A 15062-nucleotide genomic window follows, 5' to 3' on the forward strand; every position below is an offset into this window, starting at 1 on the left:
GGGACACACCCCAGGGCACCCCGAGGGGACCCCCGCCCCCCGAGCTGGCGGGCGGCACCCGGGGGGTCCCCCGAGGGGCGGGGCGGGCGCGCGGGGCGGGCGGGGACTACACGTCCCGGCATGCCCCGCGCGGCCCCGCCCCCCGCCGCCATGCTGCGCCCCAAGGCCCTCACGCAGGTGCTGAGCCAGGCCAACACCGGCGGGGTCCAGAGCACCCTGTGAGTAGGGGCGGGGGCGGGGGCATGATCCTGCCCGGTGCGGGGAGCAGCCGGGGGGGACAGGTTCCTGCCCCCGGCCCTGCCAGGGCCCCACCGGGGGGGTCCTGCGGGGGCCGTGCACGGTGCTGGGCCGTGCGTGGGGCTGTGCGTGGTGCGTGGGGTCGGGGCTGTGCACGGTGCTGGGCCTGTGCACGGTGCTGGGCCTGTGCACGGTGCTGGGGAGTGCACGGTGCTGGGCCTGTGCACGGTGCTGGGCCTGTGCACGGTGCTGGGCCTGTGCACGGTGCTGGGGAGTGCACGGTGCTGGGGAGTGCACGGTGCTGGGCCTGTGCACGGTGCTGGGCCTGTGCACGGTGCTGGGCCTGTGCACGGTGCTGGGCCTGTGCACGGTGCTGGGCAGTGCACGGTGCTGGGCAGTGCATGGTGCTGGGCCATGCACGGTGCTGGGCAGCGCACGGCATGTGGTGCTGGGGCTGTGTACAGTGTCTGGTGCGTGGTGCTGGGCCATGCACAGTGTGTGGTGCTGGAGCTGTGCACGGTGCATGGCGCTGGTGCTGTGCATGGTAAATGATGTACAGTGCTGGGGCCGTGCATGGTGCTGGCACCGTGCACGGTCCTGGGTCATGCATGGTGCGCTGGGTTGTGCACAGTGCATGGTGCTGGGCCGTGCACGACACATGGTGCTGGGTCTGTACACGGCGCGTGGTGCTGGGCCTGTGCACGGTGCATGATCCGTGGTGCTGGGCCATGCACGGTGCCAGGGCCATGCAGGGTGCACCGTGCGTGCCCACCGGGCTGCTGCCCATTCTGCACCAGCCGCAGCCACCGCGGACCCCCACCACCCTGCACCCCTCACCCCCTGCCAGAGCCCCCTGCAAACCTGGGGTGCCCTGTGCTGGCGCCGGGTGGGGGGGGGGGGCGGTTTGCTCTGCCCCCTGGCACCACAGTGGTGTCTGCTGCCCCGCTACGTGTAGAGGCACCAATTTGGGGCCCCCCCCCCCCCATTTCCAGGCTCCTGAACAATGAGGGGTCCTTGCTCGCCTACTCGGGCTACGGGGACACCGATGCCAGGGTCACCGCAGCCATCGCCAGCAACATCTGGGTGGCCTACGACAAGAACGGCCACCAGGCATTCAATGAGGACAACCTCAAGTTCATCCTCATGGACTGCATGGTACGTGGGGCTGGGGGCTGCCCCCCCCCTCCCAGAGGGTCCCCTGGGACCCTGCTGGGGGTCCCTGCCGAGCTAGGGGTGCGATGGGTGCTGTTTCTCCCCCGGGGCAGGAGGGACGCGTGGCCATCACGCGGGTGGCCAACCTGCTGCTCTGCATGTACGCCAAGGAGACGGTGGGATTTGGGATGCTGAAGGCCAAGGTAATGCTGGGGGGGGGCGGGGGGAGGCGCTGGGGCGGGGAGGGGGTCCAGGCTGCGTCCCACTTGGGAAAAGGAGGATGAGGATGGGAGTGGTGGAGGAAGCTGCTGCGCCTGGGATGCATTTTTGCTCCTTGCCTCCACTGTCCCCCATGCCAGCCCCACGCACTGCCCCACACCTTTTTAATGCCCTAAAAATTAAATATAAATTAAAATAAACCCACGGGTGGTGCGCATGGGTTGGGGGGGGGGTCCACCTCACATCCCCCCTTGACGCCGCTCTCCGCTCGCAGGCACAGGCGCTGGTCCAGTACCTGGAGGAGCCGCTCACGCAAGTGGCCGCATCCTGAGCACGGCGCTTCAGGGGCTTGGAGGTGCAAAGGCTGTTTGCTTCCATGCCCTCACTGGTGGTGCTGGGGGGTGGTGCTGAGCAGCCTCACGGGCATCCTGGAGCTTGGTCCTGCTTTGGTGTGGCCTTGATAAAAATCAAGTGGAGGGAGTATAAGAGATGCAGGGGCGGGGGAATAAAAATGCGTGTGATGGTTCCGTGCTGTGTGTCTCTTGTGAATCCAAGGAGCTGGGGGGGTAGCGCAGGCACTGGGGTGCCCTGGGCAGTGCTTTGGGGTCAACCAGCGCTGCCAGGGGCTTGTGTCAGCGTGGTGCTGAGCCCCCTGCACCCTGGGGGGGCGGGGGCGGGGGGGGGCAGCGGGGGTTGCGTCCCTGCCCCGCTTTGCCCAGCTTTCACACGATGGCAGCAGAGGCGGGGTAACACATTGGAGCTGGGGGCTCAGCTCCTGGCCCCCGCTGCCCCAGCCTGCCCCGCGCCGCTGCCTCCGCCACCCCCAGCTGCCAGGATCAGGCCCCGGCTCCACCTCCGGCCACCCCGTGACGGTCCCAGGGGTGACACTACCTGCCCAACCTGCGCCGCGACACCCGGTCCCACCCCTTGAGTCAACCAGCCCCGCCGCGACGCCAACCCCGCTGGCCTTGCCGTCTCTCTCCCGGACCCCTCTAGCCCCCCCACACCCTGCTTGCACCCCCAGACCCCACTTGCTTCCCCCCCCCCCCCTCCCCCTCCCCGGAGGAAACTTTGCCCCCTCGGTGCCTCCCGGAGCCCGTCCCACCCCGTGCCGCCTGCTCGAGGCTCTGCAGCGGGAAGGAGGAAGCCAAGCGACGGCAGCGCCAGCAAGGGTGGCAGCCAGGGCAGCATGGGCAGCGCCGAGGAGGATTATAATTTTGTCTTCAAGGGTGAGTCCTGAGCTCGGGGGGATTCCCGAGTCCCCCCTGCCCCTTCCCCAAAAGGGATGGAGCAGGAGGCTGGGGGCTGCGGGGAGGGAACTGGGATGTTGTTGGCCGTCCCCGCGGCTTGGATGCCTGCCAGGGTCAGGGGACTGGGGAGCAGGCGCCGGCCGTGACCCCGGGGCTGGCGGCAGCGAGGCCAGGGCTGGAAACGGCACAGGGAGACCCAGGCCCACCACGTGGGACCGCAGGCAAGCTGTTGGCACAGAGGGTGCGAGACATAAATGCGGTGAGAGCCCATTAACCCCCGAGAGCGGCGGGCGTTTGGAAGTCATTCTGCTGCAGTGACCTGTGGTGGCACAAGCTGAGGACACAGGGGTCAACCCTGGGCTGGAGAAACGGGGGCACAGCCTCGTACCCCCCCAGCTTGAGCTCCTGGGGCACAGGACCCCGGCGTCCTGTGGGTGCTACCGGCCAGATCCTGCTGGACCTTGGTGCTCCCGTTGGGCACGTGGAGGTGGAGTGGCTCCGGTGTGCCACCAGCTCAGGGTGCCCACCCAAGTGGGGTGACCAGGGGGTTGCCAGCGTGTCCTGCTGCCCACAGCCTGGTAGCCACGACCCCCTGGGCAGCTGGGGTGGCTCAGTCGCACTCGAGGGGCTGCGAGCTCGTGGTGTGGGGCCAGGACCCCCGTTTGCTGAAGGTGTGACTGTGGTGGGTATCAGACCCATGTGCTTGCCCAGGTCTGGGGTCACCAGGTGACAAGGGGTGCCCGTGCACCGAGGCGAGGAGCTGCTGGGTGGTCTGGCTCGGGCTGGGAAGGAATATTTAATTACCGTAGAGGGTCTTGGAGCAGCCCTCGCCCCTCCCCAACGACTCCGGTGGGCTTTTTTCCCTTCCACAGTCGTCCTGATCGGGGAGTCCGGGGTAGGCAAAACCAACCTGCTCTCCCGCTTCACCCGCAACGAGTTCAACCACGACAGCCGCACCACCATCGGCGTGGAGTTCTCCACCCGCACCATCCTGGTGGGAGATGCTGTGGTGAAGGCTCAGATCTGGGACACGGCCGGGCTGGAGCGATACCGCGCCATCACCTCTGCGTAAGGCTGGGGCTACCCAAAACCAGGGCTCTGCCCCGGGTGGTGATGCCCTCACAGCTGAGCCCCACGGGTGAGGATGCTGGGGGACGGGGGTGACGGTGGGGTTCTCCCGTAGGTATTACCGGGGAGCTGTGGGTGCGCTGGTTGTCTTTGACATCACCAAGCACCAGACTTATAACGTGGTGGACCGCTGGCTGAAGGAGCTGTACGACCACGCTGAGGCCAGCATCGTCGTCATGCTGGTGGGGAACAAGACCGACCTGGCACAGGCTCGGGAGGTGCCCATGGAGGAGGCGAAAATGTTTGCAGGTACAGGCTGGCATCCTGCTGTGGTGCTGGGGCTTGGCACCCTCCTCAAGAGCCAGGACCCGCACCTATGCCGGCACCTGGACACCTCGAAAGAGGGTCCGAACTGGAGTGGGGGGCTGCATCGGTGCGGGGGTGGGGGGTCTCCTCTCATTGCAGACAACAACGGGCTGCTCTTCGTCGAGACCTCGGCGCTGGACTCCACCAATGTCGAGCAGGCGTTCGAGACCATCCTGAAGGGTACGTGCACCGGTGCCGTCATGCACCAGGGTCCTGGGGATCAGGGCACCGCGGGGTCCCTTAGCGGGGACAGGGGGCTGGGCAGAGGGTGCGTGCGCTTCGCTCTGCCCTGCTCCACGTGAGCTCCTTGGGGCTGGTTCCCTCTTGTTTTTCTGGCTGGTTTGGTTTCTGGCCTTTCCTGCCGGGGTGTTTCGCTCTCCGCACCCCTGGCTTTGTTCTCACAGCCCCTGGGCATCCCCAAAGCCCCCGGGGGCTCCCTCTCCCCCCTCCCCTGTAATCCCCACTCCCCCTTCCTGTTGTCCTGGGCTCCTGACTCAATGTCTCCAGCACCCTGCTGAACCGGCTGGGGGGACATGGATGGCAGGAGGTGATGCTCAGCCGGGAGCACCTCTCCAGGAATGGCAGCCAGCAGCGGCAGGGCAGGAGCGCAGCGAGGTGTGCCGTGCCGTGCCGTGCCGGAGCGTGCCAAGCCAGGCCGGCCCGGCGAGCTGCCAGCACCAGCGTGGGGTGAAGCATTAATCCCAGGTTGGGCAAGAGGAAATTGCCTCAGTGCAGGGTGTTCCCCAGGCACCGCAGGGATGCAACTTGGGGAGATCTGCTCCCTTGGCACCCTCAACCCATCCCCTCTGCCGCATAAAGGGGAAGGAGGGCCACCGGCGTGGCAAGCAGTGGCCCAAAGGGCGAGCAACGGGGGCTGCAGGCTCGAAGCTTCCCTGGGGGACCCTCAGCTGACACGCAGCCCCCCGCCCCCCCCCCCCCCCCGCGGCACCTCTTGTTTTGCAGAGATCTTCCACAAAGTGCAGAAACAGAAGCAGAGGAGCAGCCAAAGCAACCTGGTGGCACTGGCCAACGAGAGCGTGGAGAGCACGGCCCCAGCGGCGATGGAGAAGCGCCCGTGCTGTGTGGCCCTCTGAGCCGGCCGGGCACCCCGGGAAGCCCCCGGGGACCCCCGCAGCCCTGGGACGTGCCAGTGGCGTAGAGCTCTGCCTCGGTGCAGACTGGTCTGGCCACCGGCACAGGTGTCACCCAGCCTGCGGTGCCACACGGTGTCACACCTGTCCTGGTGCAGTGGGGACCTGCAGCCCGGACAGGGGCCAAATCCTGCCATCACCGGTGAGAAGCACCAGTGCCGGCAGCTCTTCTCTGTCTGCTTCGGTTCTGATGAGCTTCGCCACCGTCACGCATGGACCTCCCAGCCCCTCCGGACCCCCAGGGCACGGAGACACCCGAGGCATCGCGGGAGAAGGAGCCGGGAGGTTCTGGCCAGGACCGTGGCAGTGACCGGAGCCTCTCCGCTTGCGTCTGGCCCTGGAATTACTCCTGTGGGTTCACCCTGCGCCACGCGTTGGGGACGTGGCTGTCCCCACAGGTCTCCATCCCCACCGGGGGCTGCTCTGGGGTCATCCCAAGCCCTTGGCAGCGCTCAGCCCTTGGCACACCTCTGTCCCCAGCGCAGGCGTGGGACAAGCGTGATGGCAGGACCTAGCAAAGGTCCCTTGTGCCTGCATGGTGGGATGGAGCTCAGTGCAGAGCCGGGTACCGAGGGGCCTGGGAGCAGCTCCGTGTCCAGCGCGGGGGTGACGCAATCATTAAAGGACTTGTGAAACGCAGCTTGGCTGAGCTGGAATTCCTGTGTGTTTGTTTTCCCATCCCCTCGTCCCCACCTCCATGGCATGCCAGAGATTGTGGCTGCCCAAGCAGCTCAGCCCAATGCCATGGCCCCCCCGTGCCCCCCCAGCCCAATGCCATGGCCCCCCTGCACCCCATCCCACCCTGATGCCGTGGTCCCCCTGTGCCCCCCCCCCCTCCCCGATGCCGTTCCCCCCCTGTGCCCCCACCTCCTGATGCCATGGCCCCCCTGCACCCCATCCCACCCTGATACCATGGTCCCCCTGTGCCCCGCCCCCCCGATGCCATGATTCCCCTGTGCCTCCCCAGTCCCATGTCATGGTCCCCCTGTGCCCCCCTGCTGATGCCATGGTCCCCCTGCACCCCATCCCACGCTGGTGCCACAGTCCCCCTGTGCCCCCCCCCCAGCCTGACGCCATGGTCCCCCTGTGCCCCCCACCCCGATGCCATGGTCCCCCCGTGCCTCCTCCCGGCCCAATGCCATGGTCCCCCTGTGCCCCCCACCCCGATGCCATGGTCCCCCCGTGCCTCCTCCCGGCCCAATGACATGGTCCCCCTGCGCCCCATCCCACCCCGGTGCCATGGTCCCCCTGTGCCCCCCCCCACCCCGGTGCCATGGTCCCCCTGTGCCCCCCCCAGCCCTATTGCATGGTCCCCCTGCACCCCATCCCACGCTGGTGCCACGGTCCCCCTGTGTCCCCCCACCCTGATGCCATGGTCCCCCTGTGCCCCCTCCCAGCCTGATGCCACGGTCCCCCGCACCCCCTCCCCACACAGCCTTTCCCAGTCGCATCCCCACCCCCTCAGTGACTTATGGGGGCAGCGGGTGGTGGTTTATCAGCCCAGACCCTGCCTTGGCCTCAGCCAGTTCCCGACCCCCCCCTTGGCAGTGGGCGAACTGGTGCTGGGTGCCCCACATCCCCCTTACTTCTGGGCACTTGCAAGATGCGTCAGCCCAGCTCCCATTTCATGTCAATGATTCTGCACCGAAAGCGTGACCATGGCCGTGACCGTGGCCGTGACCGTGGCCATCCCGGTCAGTGGCACGCGTGGCTGTGACCTTTCCCTGCTGCTACACAGCGCTTTGTGTGAGGACACCGGGGATGGGGAGGTGTAAGGAGGCCCAGAGCCCTCAGGCAAGTGGTGCTGAGCAGGGTGCTGAGCCCTGGCATCCCCTGCTGCATGCCTGCTCCGCCTCACCTGGCCCAGGTGAGCACACCTGGAGTGACGGGCAGCCCCGGCCACCAATGGGTGCAGGGGAGGAAGGGCTGTGGCCACCAATGGGTGCACAAGGGACAGCCCCTGCCAAGGCTGGATAAGGCCCGGAAATCCCAGTTTGCCCAGTAGGAGCAGGGCTGTGGTGCTGGGCGAGATGCGGGGCAAGGACGAGGAATACGACTACCTCTTCAAAGGTGGGTGTGATGAGCTGTGCACGGCCTCAGCTCCCTCCCTGCAGCTCCCTGGGGATGGAGCTGGAAGCTGGATTTGGGCTTGTACTGGGGTGTAACTGGAGCCCCCAGTGCTGGGGACCTGGGGGGGGGATGTTGGGGTGCTGGTGGTGGGTGTCGGTGATGCTGGGTCTCAGGGTGGAGTTAAAACGCTGCGGTGGTCCGAGGGTCTGCGGCCGCTGGGTGTGAGCGGCTGTTTGTGGTCCCGGTGCTAATTAAAGCAGCTCGTTAATGCTGTGGGAAGAGGCTGGAGCCCTCAGCTGGGGGCAGCACCCAGGGGAGGGGTGGCCGTGGCAGGGTGCTGGGTGTCGGGGGGGGGGGCAGCGGTGGGAGCTGCTCCGTGCGGTGCTGAAGGTGCTGTGCTGGCCCCAGAGCCCCTCTGAGTGGGTTTGGGTGGTCTCCTCTGCGTGGCGTGGGGGGGTGAAGATGCCAGTTCTGGGGGCTGAGGGAGCGATCCCGAAAGGAAGAGCTGCGCTGTGGCTTGGCTGCGGTTAAGGGAAAGGATCCAGCGCTCCGGCATTGTCCTTCCCGGCGCTGGTGACCTCTCCGCTGCGCCAAGGCGATGGGGATGGGCCCTTGGAAATGTGACGTCGGTTTTCCTGGCCCAGTATCCCCTCGGAGCATCGCCATCCCAGTTGCCACCATGCCGGGTAGCCCTGCCATCAGCAGCTCTTCCCCCCCGCCCCCCCCCCCCTTGTGCCACAGCTGGGGGAAGTGAGGGGGACAGCGGGGCAGCATCGCAGCTTCCTGGGAAATACCTGGGGGGGAAAAAAATACCTGGAAAAACAACAACAAAAAAAAAACCCAACCCAAAAAAAACCCCTGGATTGAGCTCACCGTGAGCCATCCTCCCTCCGCAGCCCTGAGTAATTCCAGCCACCGACCTGTCGGGAGCCCCCGGCTCCTCGCACACCTCCCCTGGCTCCTAAAATCCTCCTCCCTGGAGTTATTCTGGGACGTGGCGAGGAGGGACAGGCTGGGAGCGAGGTGCCGGGTGCCAGCGCATCCTTCTCTTCTCGCCCTGCTCCGAGGTGGCCCCGGCACGGTGTCCTCCCCTGTGCCCGTCCCTTCCCTGTCATCCCACAGGAGCCAGGGCTGCCGCGCTGGGCTCTGCGTCCCCCCTCCTTGGTCACCCGGGGGTCTCTGGAGTCCTTAAAATGAAGAGGACTTGGGTTGGAACGCGAGGTCTGCTCATCCCTCCCGAAGCAGGAGCGAAGTCCGAGCGGGATGAAGGGTTTAGGGACACAGAGCTGGGCCAGTGTTCCTTGGGCTTGGCTCTGCTGGGACCAGTTTCTGCCCCTGAGAAATGGGAGATGCTCAGCACCCGAAGCCACTTTATCCCGATTTCCATGGGGATGGGAGCGTCAGCTGCCTTCTCCTGCAAAGCGGGTGGCAAATTCCAGCTGTGCTCACGGGAAAGCCCTGGATGCTGCTGGAGGGGCTTGGGGTGGACGTGAAATGGCCCTGGGCATGGCTGCTTCTCGGACCCTTCCTCAGGGCCCCTGTGCGGAGCCCCAGGCTGTTCCCAGCCCCCTCGCTGGGGTGGGATGGGATGCGGCAGGGATGTCGCACCGCGGCTTGCGCGATGCCCACTCCCCACTTTAAACAGCTCCCGCTGCGTGTTCGGGGTGGCAGGTGGTTTTGTGCGTGGGGTGGAGGATGCTGCTCCAATCCCTCCCCCCTTCAAGCTCAGGGGGATGGGGCTGAGCTGCCCCCCCCCACTCTGGGGCACCCTCGTGCATGCTGCTGGACCCCTGCCCCCTCCCTGGCATGGTGCGATGGCCGTGGGGGGCTGCGCGAGGCCAGTGTGCCACCGCGGGCTGGCTCTCCCCCTTCCTCCCTCCCCCAGTTTGCTTTCCTACAGCTTTCCTGTACCGAGATTTTAATTTTTTTTTTTTTTTTTGCGATGCAACACGGCATGCTCGTGCCTCAGTTTCCCCTGGCTGTACTTAGTGCTGCTTCCCAGCTGCGCTGCCATCCTGCCCCTGGGTCGCGGAGGTGCTGGGGACCAGGGACCCCGGTACGGCCAGGACTGGCGATGCGGCGGTTGAGCCGGGGGAAGTAGCAACTTCCCGTTGATTAAACGCCAAGCCCCGACCAAGGCGGCGATGCTCGGTGAGCGTTAATGAGGCTCGGTGAGCGTTAACGAGCCCGCCTCGTCACTGGCCTGCATTTTCCTACCGGTTTGTCCAGGATAGCCCAGACTGTCCCAGGCCTCCATTGGAGGAGCCACCCTTCCATCTTGCTAGCCACCCTTGATACTGGGATGGCCAGCAACGCTCCAGTGCCTTCCAGCTGCCTTTGGTGGTCACGAGGAGTTGCTCCGCAGGCTGTTGGGCTTCTCGGAGCGGTGCCACTTCCCACCAGGGGTTTGGCGAGGGGGAAGGGAGCCAGGTCCCTCCCGGGGGGAGCTGATGGGGTAGGGGTCACCCAGGGTGTGGAGCAACATCTTGGAAGCTGGTGGCTGCTGAGCCTTGCAGGAACGTAGATGCATCTTGCTGCCAAACACAGGGTGCTGTGCAGCCCAGGGGGGGCGGGGGGGGGGGGGGGGGGGGGGCACGGTGGCGTGCCATGGCCGGGGGCCCCTTGCTGGTGGTGTTGCCCCCCCTCCCCCCCGCGGAGCCATCTTTCTCCCCAGGGTGGTGGCTGGATGGTTGGGATCTCGGCCCTGCTGTTGTCTGGCCCTGGTGGGGGGATGTGTCCCCCAAGCTCACTCCCGGGAGGGTGGGCGAAGTGGAGCAGGCTGCACTTGAGGGCACCTGGAGTACGAACAGAACCGGCAGCAAGGGAATGTAAAAAAGAAAAAAAAAAAAAATTTTTTTTGAAAAAAATCAAAGCCGGTTGAGTCATAAACTCAACAAACTTGATAGGGGAGCCGGGTGATAAAGCCTCCCCAGAGCCTGTTGCACCAGATTTTACAGGAACCATTCCAGTCTGGGGCAAGTAGAAAGTGCACTGAACTAGCCCACACCCAGGGACCTCCTGCGGATCAGCAGGAGGAGGAGTAGGATGCTTTTGAGCCCAAGCCTCTAACTCCTCTTGTGTGTGTGCCCTTGGGGTTGGCGCTGGGCTGGAGAGAGAAGACCAAATCCTGCTCAGCACCTCCAGCCTGGCTGGCTCCGCACAGGTCCTGGCTCTGGTTTTTTTGCCCGATTTGTGTGCACAGGTGCCTGTGGTGCCCCCCCCCATCCCCGGTGCTGGGGTGGAAACCCACGGCAGCTCCCAGGAGATGGCAGGAATTTTCTCGAGGGGTCTTCACAGGTAGTGGCGGTGCTGCCAGGATGAGGGGAGGCTGCTGGTCCCTGTCCCCAAGTGTGGCTTCAACCCCTGGCCCTGCATGCGGTGGGGGCTGTTGGGGAGGGGGTTTGCTGGGCTGGTGGGTACTGCAGGAGGCAAATGCCTTTGCTGGGTGTCTGGGGGGGCTGACGCTGTGCTTGTGACAACCCCCCCCCCCCCCCCCCTCTAGTTGTGCTCATCGGGGACTCTGGGGTGGGGAAGAGCAACTTGCTGTCCCGCTTCACCCGCAACGAGTTCAACCTGGAGAGCAAGAGCACCATCGGCGTGGAGTTCGCCACAAGGAGCATCCAGGTGGACAACAAGACGGTGAAGGCTCAGATCTGGGACACGGCAGGGCAGGAGCGGTACCGGGCCATCACCTCAGCGTGAGTTTCCTTGCCCCCCCCCTGCCATGTCCCTCACCCAGAGCCCTGCTGTGACACCCCCCCCCCCACCCCCCCCCAACTCAATGTCCCCCAGGTATTACCGAGGGGCGGTGGGAGCTCTGCTTGTCTACGACATCGCCAAGTACCTGACGTACGAGAACGCCGAGCGCTGGCTGAAGGAGCTGCAGGACCACGCCGATGCCAACATCGTCATCATGTTGGTGGGCAACAAGAGCGACCTGCGGCACCTGCGGGCTGTGCCCACCGATGAGGCCAGGAGCTTTGCAGGTATCTCCTCCATCCTGCCCTGTCCCATCCCACCCCAGGGTGGCTTTGGCTGGTGGCACCTGCCTGAGCTCGCCCTGTCCTTGCAGAGAAGAACGGGCTGTCCTTCCTCGAGACATCGGCTCTGGACTCCACCAACGTGGAGACAGCTTTCCACAACATCCTTTCGGGTAAGGGGCAACCAGGAAGGACGGGGTGGGAAGGGATGGGGATGGTTTTGGATACTGGGTCCTGCTGGGGACCCTGGTTGTGCATCCCAGGGTCCTGCTCCCCTGGGTGGGGAGATAAAGGCATTTACACCCCTTGAGCTGTGTGTTTTGGGAGAGGGCAAGTCCCCCCTCGTCCTGTGTCCCCCCCCCCCCCCCGAAATATATACTTAAATAATTTTTCTTTTTTTCTCCTTCTCTTCTTTCTTTCCTGGCAGAAATCTACCGCATCGTGTCACAGAGGCAGATCACCGGGCAGCCGGAGTCAGAATTTGGCCCCACCACGACCATCGAGCCCATCCGCGTGCTGCCCACGCAGCAGGAGGGCAGGCAGGCACCCTGCTGCCAGAACATCTGAGCCCCCCGGGGTGCCCCCACCGTGACACCCCCACCCCACCCCCCAGCATCATGTTTCTCACCCTCTACCTGTGCTCGCTGCAGCCCCCACCCCCCACCCCCCCTTCCAAGAACAGGGCGAGCTGGTGGCTGCTTCTGCATGGGCGCTCCTGTGTGCGCCATCGTGCTGCTCTCCTTGTGTTTGTGTAGGACCTACTGAAATGGGGCAGGGGGTAGGGAAGCAGCGGGGTCTCTCTCCTCTCTCCCCGTGGTTCGAGACATGCCATCCCCTCGTGTCCATGCTTCTTCCAGCCCTGAAGGTCCAATCACTGCGTGTCCAAACAGCGTGACTCCCTTGTTTGGTGCCACGTTTCTGTGGCACCCCTGGGTGCAGCCCTTCGGGGCAGGGTGGGACACACACACACACACACACACTGGCTGCACCTTTTTTTGTGCCTGGTGAAGCAGTAACGCAGACAGTCGCACCCACTCCAGCAGCACTCAGGGTTGGGTGCACCTCTGGGTGCTGCTGGGGCACCTGGGGTGTGTGGGGGGTGACTCCCCCCACTCCTGCTTGGAGGGACCGTGCAGGGGTTTGGAGCAGGGATGTGGGGGGACACATCCTTTGGGGGAGCCCCCAGGAAGGGGACAAGGGGGGTGCTGGGGCTTTGGTGGGGGCAGGGATGTGATGCTGAGGGTGGGCATGTGATCCCTGCATGCACCTGGCTGGTACCAGCGCAGGGGGTCCCTGGGCTGGGGGCTGCAAGGAGTCTGGAACCTGCCCCACTCGTGGTTTTGTCACTGGTGGGCCAGCTTTGGGGACACGGCTGCCACTAGATGGAGCATCTGCTGCACCTACTGGGTGACAGTGGCCCACTCCTCCCAGTTGCCCAAAGGGCTGGGACAAACGGGGCTGAGCCCAGTGCTGCTGTCGGGGGTGATTGGCAGGTGTCAATCAAGGTGGGTGTGTGCGCTTGGGAAAGCCTGTCCCTATTGACCCCAGTGCTGGGAGTGTGTCCCCCATCACAGCGGGGTGGGGGTCTCTGTCTCTCCATGGCTGCCCCGGGTCACCCCAGCCCACCCAGGGGCTGCGCCGGCAGGATCTGGGCCAGGGTCTTGCCTTGGGGACCAATTTATCCAGGAAACAGGAATTTGAGCAAAAATTCCCCAAATAAAGGTGCTGCTGGAAGCGCTCGCTCTCTCTCTCTGCCCAGGGTCCTTCCTCGAGGCCAGCTCGGGCGCTGGGCAGCACCCCAAGTGATGAAGGGCGTGAGGGGGGAGGGGGAGGAGGGGTGGGGAGGGAGGTGTGACCCTGGGTGAGGGGGTGTCTTGCTGGGCGGCTGCAGGGGAGACCTTGAAATTCAGGCTCTGAGGGGTGGGTTGGATCCTGCACAGGGGGTGCTGAGATGGCTGCGCCGTGGGGGTGCTGGCCCCCCTGGGCTTGAGGTTGCCCCCTCCCCGCCCCCAACCACCACCCCCACCCCACCCCCAACCACCCCAGCCCTGGCAGCATCATAACCTTGGCTCCAGCTACCCCGGTGCAGCGTGTCCGCGCACCACGGCACTGCTGCATCCCAGAGGAAGCATCACCCCTGGGCCAGCCGGACCCATCCTTGGCCACATCCCCGGTCCCTGTGGCTGGAGGGTGTCCTCAGGTGAGTGACAGTGTCCCCAGGTGAGTGACAGTTATTACCTGACCCAGCCGGACCAGCTGGCAGAGGCAAAGCTGCCCAGCATCACCCCCTCCCGCACCACCATCTGCCCACACCGAAACGCGGTGCCAAGGGGTGATGTCAGCCCTGCCGCCGGGAGAGGTGGGTGCTGTGCGGGGGCAGGATGGTGCCCCTGGCACTGCGCAGCGTTGAGCCAAAGGTCCCTTGGGGCTCGCTGCCATCGGTCCTGCCATCCTGCCAGGTGCTGGCACGCACACGCGGGATGATGAGCTCATTTAGGCCCGTGGAGATGCTTTCAGGCTTGGCAGCTTGGGTTTGGTCCAGGCTTGGTCCAGGTTTTCTACGCATTTCTACGATTTGTGCAGGAATGAAGCAGCGGGAAGGGTGAAGCCAGGCACGGGATTGCACACAGGGCTCACGGACCCGGGACACGGGGAAGGGCAGCTGGCACAGGGGGGCTGAGCGTAATTAAGCCCGTGGCTTGATGAGGGACCCGTGGAGGAGGGGGCAGAAGGGGGTCATGGGCTGGCTGGGGGTCCCGTTCCCCACCACCGCTCCCGGACCCCCCTCCTAAAGCGTGAACAGATAGAAACCAAGAGCAGCCACCAAGTTTCTTAAGTAATAATACTTTAATAAAATTAAGTTCTTAATGTAATTTAGCACATTTAATACATTAACCCTTTCCCTTCTTTGTTTTCTACAAGTTGTGCAACATCATTATTTTAATTTTTTATTTTATTTTAATTTTTTTTTCCTTCTCCCCTTATACTATATGCCTCAAAACTCAGACAACGAGCCTAACTCTACTTCTATGTTCGGTTATATCTCTCTCTCAGGCTTTTATTTTTGCGTTAACGCCGGAGAGATGAAAAATACCTGGATGGAACATGTGATCGGTTTCCAATAGTAACAATCCCGACTACAGGTTTCCTATGACGTTAAAAGAAAAAAAAAAGGGGGGGGGGACGACGACCAAAAAAAAAAAAAAAAAAGAAATAAAAAAGGAAATACAACATAATAGGGAATGGATTTTCAATGGAAGGGCCACACAGTCAGGATGGCCAGGATAAAACCGGGCAACTCTGTGGCTGGCTGGCTCAGCGCGAGGTTGGGAATCCCGACAGCGCCCGGATCCGTGGGGAAAGCGGATACACACAAACTTGTACAGCGTTTTGGAGCGAGGACGAGAGAAAGCGAAGGTGGTAGCGGTCAAGCAAAAAGCCATGAAGGGTTGGCGGGGGGGCTGAGCTCTCCTGGCAGCCTCCGCTGTGTGGGTACCGGCCAGGTTGGCCGCCGACGGGCCCCGGAGGTTTGGGGTTCCTTTTAGCTCCTGTTTTAACGGGGGAAATCC

The 15062-nt window shown here is 64.3% G+C and overlaps 3 protein-coding genes across 4 annotated transcripts; all 3 read left to right on the top strand.

Annotated features, from left to right (window-relative positions):
* Positions 1-93: 93 nt before the first annotated feature.
* On the top strand, positions 94-2135 carry LAMTOR2 (late endosomal/lysosomal adaptor, MAPK and MTOR activator 2). Its single transcript, XM_055696856.1, has 4 exons — positions 94-218; positions 1230-1392; positions 1503-1592; positions 1883-2135. Exons 1-4 carry the CDS (start codon positions 121-123, stop codon positions 1937-1939), a joined length of 408 nt encoding a protein of 135 aa, XP_055552831.1. The 5' UTR covers positions 94-120; the 3' UTR covers positions 1940-2135.
* Positions 2136-2310: 175 nt separating this feature from the next.
* Positions 2311-6082, top strand: RAB25 (RAB25, member RAS oncogene family). 2 transcript variants are annotated; one of them, XM_055696844.1, is made up of 5 exons: positions 2311-2837; positions 3731-3926; positions 4042-4235; positions 4392-4472; positions 4800-5229. In XM_055696844.1, the coding sequence occupies exons 1-5, from the start codon at positions 2798-2800 to the stop codon at positions 4808-4810; spliced, it is 522 nt and encodes a 173-aa protein (XP_055552819.1). In that variant the 5' UTR covers positions 2311-2797; the 3' UTR covers positions 4811-5229. The 2 variants fall into 2 exon arrangements, with proteins under 2 accessions (XP_055552819.1, XP_055552818.1); XM_055696843.1 differs by lacking the exon at positions 4800-5229 and adding an exon at positions 5256-6082 and having other exon boundaries at positions 2312-2837.
* Positions 6083-7430: 1348 nt separating this feature from the next.
* LOC102055591 (ras-related protein Rab-11A) lies at positions 7431-12671 on the top strand. The gene is made up of 5 exons (XM_027799073.2): positions 7431-7513; positions 11016-11211; positions 11306-11499; positions 11586-11666; positions 11921-12671. The coding sequence occupies exons 1-5, from the start codon at positions 7474-7476 to the stop codon at positions 12058-12060; spliced, it is 651 nt and encodes a 216-aa protein (XP_027654874.1). The 5' UTR covers positions 7431-7473; the 3' UTR covers positions 12061-12671.
* Positions 12672-15062: the final 2391 nt, after the last annotated feature.

This window comes from Falco cherrug, chromosome 19 (assembly GCF_023634085.1).
Source record: "Falco cherrug isolate bFalChe1 chromosome 19, bFalChe1.pri, whole genome shotgun sequence".
NCBI classification, from domain to species: domain Eukaryota; kingdom Metazoa; phylum Chordata; class Aves; order Falconiformes; family Falconidae; genus Falco; species Falco cherrug.